The sequence below is a fragment of the Tasmannia lanceolata genome, unplaced genomic scaffold (assembly GCF_043159265.1).
Source record: "Tasmannia lanceolata isolate RefF3 unplaced genomic scaffold, GAP_Taslan_0.1 ptg000008l, whole genome shotgun sequence".
Classification (NCBI taxonomy): domain Eukaryota; kingdom Viridiplantae; phylum Streptophyta; class Magnoliopsida; order Canellales; family Winteraceae; genus Tasmannia; species Tasmannia lanceolata.
In genome coordinates, this window is record NW_027518685.1 from 64,112,910 (window position 1) to 64,118,909 (window position 6,000).

The 6,000-nt window shown below is 43.4% G+C and overlaps 1 protein-coding gene across 6 annotated transcripts in view; it reads right to left on the reverse strand.

Annotated features, from left to right (window-relative positions):
* Positions 1-5,661, reverse strand: part of LOC143885458 (protein GIGANTEA-like) — a 66,865-nt gene extending 61,204 nt beyond the window's left edge. For 2 of the 6 annotated variants that reach the window (XM_077389655.1, XM_077389652.1), the window contains exons 1-3: positions 5,507-5,661; positions 4,844-5,245; positions 4,301-4,579 (exon numbers count right to left, since the gene is read on the reverse strand). Coding sequence is in view for 2 of the 6 variants with exons in the window: in XM_077389653.1 (XP_077245768.1) it covers positions 4,844-4,930 (87 nt within the window). In the remaining 4 variants the exon portion in view is untranslated. Of the gene's footprint in view, positions 1-4,300; positions 4,580-4,843; positions 5,246-5,506 lie in introns of those variants that run through there. The other 4 variants (XM_077389653.1, XM_077389651.1, XM_077389657.1 and 1 more) reach the window with 2 other exon arrangements.
* Positions 5,662-6,000: the final 339 nt, after the last annotated feature.

Consider the following 6,000-nt stretch of genomic DNA (forward strand, 5'->3'; position numbering starts at 1 on the left):
GCATTATCAGTGCGCAAACATTTAAGCGTGCAATTATATTGATTAGTAATCTCAGCATGAAATGTGCGAAAAGCAAGAAAGACTTCAGAGCGGTCTTTAAGTAAAAATAACCATGTCATACGAGAGAAATCATCAACAAAAATGATAAAGTATCTATATCCAGAAAGAGACCGTTCGTGAGGGACCCCATACGTCAGAGTGTACAAAATCAAAAGGATGCGAGAGTGCGAGACTAGACTAACAACCCTAGAAGGAAAAGACACACGACATTGCTTTCTCAGTTTACAGGACTCGCAATGAAAATGCTGAATAGGACAAGAAGCAATAAATGGCTGTCAGAGCTTTTGGATGGAAGCATGGACAAGACAGCAATGCCACAAATAGGGATTGACGGAGCTATGCAAAACGGCATGAGGAGGACCACAGTCAAGGTGATAGAGACCATCCACCTTACAGCCTAAACCAATCATCTTTCCAATCAAGAGATCATGAAAAACAAAATAAGGAAAAAAGAGACGAAGTAGTTAAGATTTTTAGTGATTTGGCTTAACAAAAATTAAATTAAAAGAATATTTAGGAACACATGACTGATGACAGAGTGAGGCCAAAATGAGGAGAAATAACACAAATACCAGAAATGGGAGCGGTGGTCCCATAAGCAAGAGTGATAGTATGAGAGGTAGAGTGAAAGTGCTTAAACGAACTAAGGGAAGTAGAATTAGCTGTCATGTGGTTCAAGGCCTCGGAATCAATAACCCAGAAGCTGGAGGTAGTGAGAAGAGAAGCAGGTGAACTACCTTGCTAAGCAAAACCCGCAGTAGGCTGTCGGCTGCTCGTACGCAGGCGCAGAAGCTCATAATAGTCAACCTGGGAGATGAGGAAAGAGTCATCAAGCGCCACTAGGCCAGCGAAGGAGGATGTAGAGACATCAGGAAGGCTGGCAGAGGAGATGTAAGCAGAACGGAGTGGACGAAGCTCCGGATGTAAGGCGTAGCAAGTATCGGCAGTAAGCCCCGCTGCCTGACAATGAGTGCAATAAGGGCGCCAACGTCCACCGGTGCCCCGACCGCACCCAGAATCACGGCCACTAACACGGCCTCGACGGCCCCGACCATGGCCAAAGCTACCACCATCTCGGTCAGAACGGTCACCCCTCCAACATACGCGGCAAGCGGGAAACTATCAACGCGCGGGTCATGAAAGAAACTACTCCATAGACACTGCTGGGCAGAGAAAACTTTCGTCAGGGATGGAAGGGACCTAGAGCCAACAATCTACTGTCGGAGGGAAAGAAAGTCAGGGCCCAAAGCATTAAGGAAGCGAACAACACGGAGCTCCTCCTGACGTTTGGCAAGAACTGCCAGATCAACTGTGAAAGGCATAAAATGTCCAACTACTGAGCTGCTGACAAAGGGAAACACACTGACTTTAGAAGGCAGCAAGAGGCGTATCCCCACGCTAAGGACTCATCCACTCCGAATAAGTATCGCAAATACGGGTGAGGTTATCAGCCTCAGAATACAGAACATCTGCATGCTCCCAGATAGCCTTAGAGGTCTTGAGTCACATCATCATGCAGCGACATGAGGTGCCATGCTCTGCCAGAGAAGAGTGCGGATCAAGGCACCATCCCGCCACCACCCAGCATAGTAGGGATCCGTGAAAGATGGAGGATCACGCTATACGAAATCAACCTTACCTAGAGCCGGAGGTAAGTCTTAACTGCCATACGCCAATTAAGATAGTTGGACCCGTCAAGTTTGATTGTAGTTCATCTGTGTGAAAGAAGCGAGTAACTAGAAGACAGAGCCAAAGGTGGAGTCGAGCTGATGGGAGGATCCATAAGGACTAAGTGCGTGTTTGGCGTACCGTTTAAACCACCGTTTGGCGTTTGAAACACCGTTTTGGGGCCAAATGGCCGTTTGGGAGTGTTTGGGTGCGCAGCCACCGTTTGAAACACCGTTTTGAACGGAGTTTTTGGGCTGTGGGTTTTTACGTGTTTGCCCTCACCAAAACCCATTTTTACGTATATGCTTGAGATTTTATGCGTTACGTCAAATACCAAAAAAGTGGGGGTGTTAATATCATTCTTGAGGACACAAATTTATTAAATTGTTAATATTTAATTCAAAACAAGGGGTTGCTGATATCATTATATGATCACTTAATTTTGATTTTTTAAAGACAAAAGAATTAAAAGAAACCCTAGTTTCTTACTTTCTTCATCTACTTTACAAAGTTGCAAACTCTCTCACGCCTCACTGCCTCAGCGCCTCCACTCGTCCGTCAAATCCAGCAAATCCAGCCATTAAGAAGAAGAAGGAGAAGAGCCCCAAAGGTATAGCCATTTTTTTTTGGCAATGATGTTTAATTTTAGTAGTGTTTGAATGAGATCCTAATGACCTTTTAATATTGGGCCTAATGAGAGAGTAGTTGAGTTACATTGAGGCCAACCAAACAATGCCCTTTTTGGTCATTTTACCACTAAAACTCTGTTTTGGGGCATTTGCAACCAAACACACAATACCTCCATTTGCCGTTTAATATGCCGTTTTGATCTGGCCAACCAAACATGAAAACGCCGTTTGGCAAAACACCGTTTTGAACCAAAACATCGTTTTGCAAAATTTAAACGCTATTTCAAACGGTAAGCCAAACACACCCTAAGAATCAAGTGGAACTCATAACCACCACTGCGGTAGAGGAACAATAGAGAAGGGAAAAAGTTAAAGAACGGGTCTGGACACCATCCACAGCTCCGAAGCAGATACATAGCTAAAGTCGCCATAGGACAACTAGTTAGAATGAAAATAGAGAGTATCAGAAGATATCGGAGTCGCAAAGAGGGAAAAGAAACATGAGAGACGGAGAAAATTTGAAAAAGAGAAAGGAACAAGAAGGTACTTAGGAGAGGAATAGGAGAGATTAGAGAGATATTAGATTAGGGTTTAGAGGGTTATAGGGTTGTAGGTGAGGGTTTAGGGGAAAAGAGATGGGAGGAGGTGGCTATTGAGAGTGGGAGGAGGGGCTGTTGGGCTGGGAGGTGAGGCAAGGGGTTTGGAGTAGGTTGGGTAGGGGTTTTAGTGTGGGGCAAGGGATTGGTAGGTGTTGTGTTGGGTTTTAGAGTGGGGCAAGGGGTTGGGAGGATGTTGGGAGGTGTCAGGTTGGGATTTAGGGTGGGGCGAGGGATTGGCAGTTGTTGTGTTGGGTTTTAGGGTGGGGCAAGGGGTTGGGAGGATGCCGGGAGGTGTCGGGTTGGGATTTAGCGTGGGGCGAGGGGTTGGGAGGTGGCAGGTTGGGTTTTGCGTGGGGCGAGGGTGTGGCACCAGTGAGAGAGATGGAGGAGGTTGGGAGGTTGGGAGGTGTCGGGTTGGGTTTTAGGTGGGGCGAAGGTAGGTGAACAGCGAGATAGGTGGAGCAGGTTTGGTTGAGCTTTGGGTCGGGCAAGGGTGGGGAACAGTGAGAGAGATGGACGGGGGTTAGGACGGCAGGTGAGAGGAGAATGCGTGAGTTGGAGATGTGCTTATATATAAATATATATATAGAGGAAAATGTTCATGCGCAGATGCGCAGCGGAGCTTCCCTGCGCTTAAGTGGCTTAAAAAGACTCTCATTGGTTCGTATAGCGGGTCCACCTTTGTGGGTCCACAAAAAGTGACCAATGGGAGGCTTTTTAAGCCAATTAAGCGTAGGGAGCTCCCTGCGCAGCTGGGCAAGAACACTTTCCTCATATATATATATATATATATATATATATATATTAAAGAGAAGACGTACAATGACCAAAATGCCCTGAGGTAATACACCTTCTAACACTCGTCGTATGACCACTCTTTGGTGTCATAGCTGGAAACTATGCTAACCTGACTTTTATTTCGTATCCCACGGATGGCGCCAATATGTTGCCGCCGAAATCTAACCTAATGGTTGGATGGGGTCCCAACTGGAAGCAACACTCGTCGTATGACCACTCTTTGGTGTCATAGCTGGAAACTATGCTAACCTGACTTTTATTTCGTATCCCACGGATGGCGCCAATATGTTGCCGCCGAAATCTAACCTAATGGTTGGATGGGGTCCCAACTGGAAGCATGGATAAGGAGACATGTGCTCATGAGCAAATTGTCAAAATACCACCGGGAGTTTGGACTCCAAGGAAGCTCTTCGATCCTTAAGTCAGAACCGGCAATGTAATATGAGCTCTCTGATGTGTTCTGGAACTGACTGAATGTGAAAATGGTTAAAAGTCCCATACCTTGGAGATTGTGCCTTTATTTGTAGGAAGGATTAGGATCCTTACTTGCTATTGGTTGGATGTCCGCTACATGTCCATGTATCCACTCCCGATTGGTGCCATGTGTCGACTCCTGGTGGCGAATTTTGCCCCCAACATCGATCTTCCAAAGCAGTTTTCTCCCAAAAGACATTACATATTCATATGATCTGTTTTGATCGTATCGTTCAGAATCTCACCGATCTACTCAGAACTTGTTCTAGTCAACTTGGTTCCTCAAGGCCTCGTAATAGTGAGCCCAAACTCTAATTTTTAGAAAACCGTTGTAGCAAATTATCAGCTTCTCTGATTCCCAATAAAAATTGAAGCTTTATTAACTAGGCCAAACAAGAAATCAAAAGATCAATTCTCCCACACGCATCAGAACTCTTAAACACAGCCTGATCTACTGTTTCATTAATTCATCAGACTTATTCCAGCACTTCCAAGTTTGCATCAAGCATGTGGAAACAATAATCAGAAAATTAAGTAAAAAAACAAGAACAAATCAGAAAAGCAACAAACTTTCCACTAAATAGGAGTAATATACATATAAGTGAGCCTATGTACCTGTCTCTGCTGTGCATCTTGTGGAAGAGGCCAGAACAAACATGAGAATTGCAGACCATCTATCCACCTTTCACACGAGGCCGACATGAAGAATCTATATGGAAATTTCTCTTCCAATTAAATCAACTGAAAAATTCACAAAACTGAACCAATCTCACAGAATTCTTGCAATTCCAAGCGCCCAACTAAATGTCTCCGAATTTCAGCTTCATACCAATTTCAAAACCCTAAAATCCAAGAACTCAAGCCACTGTATAATCCATTTATCTTAATTCCAGTACTAAAAACTCAAAGATCATATCAACAACATCGACAAATCATCACCAAATGATCTCGAATTTAAGTTAAAATCCTCAAATCATTATACCAATCTATACAACTGGACATCTACCAGAGCAATTTCTGCAGAAATAACATGAAAGAAGACATAAATATAATTCACAGGAAAATCTCTGCCAAAAATTTTGAAAAAATCCATTCCACTTAAAATGAAAAAAAAAAAAAAAATCACTCTCTGCACGAAAACATCCATAAAAAAGCCTCAAGAGAACATCAAATGATCAGGAAATTCGAGCAGAAACAGGGAAAAGCATGGATTTACACTGACAGGAGAAGAAAAAGGAAAAGAAAATACAAATACAAAGAAAAATCTAAGCTAAGTACCAGGATTTTTTTTTTCTTTTTTTTGAAGCTAGGGTTTGTGAAGATAGGCTCGTTTTTCGAAACCATTAGGTCTCGTATTTTGCTGGACAGAAAGGGAGTTGGGATATTTTTGAGAGAGGAGAAATTGATTTTGTTTTGGGTGGAGAGAGATAAAGATACAGAGGGACATCCTTTGATCTCCACCCCCTGCATACGTGGCAATGATATTTTGAGGGGTCCATGCTGCATGTCATGTCATGTCCACATACCCATGCATATGTATCCATACATCATCTATATTAAGAAAGAGGCGAGGACAGAGTAGAACAATAAGACAACGTTGCCAAACAACCTGGCTTGAGGGCTGGTTTTTTTGAAATGACTGAAGTGCCCTTAAATCCGACAAAAAATCTACCCTACGCTTTCCATCCTCTTTTGTTTGTCCCTTTAATGGATTGAAAGAAAGAAAATTCTGATGGGAAAAAATTTCTTTTTCAAACTGATGGTGCTTGAAT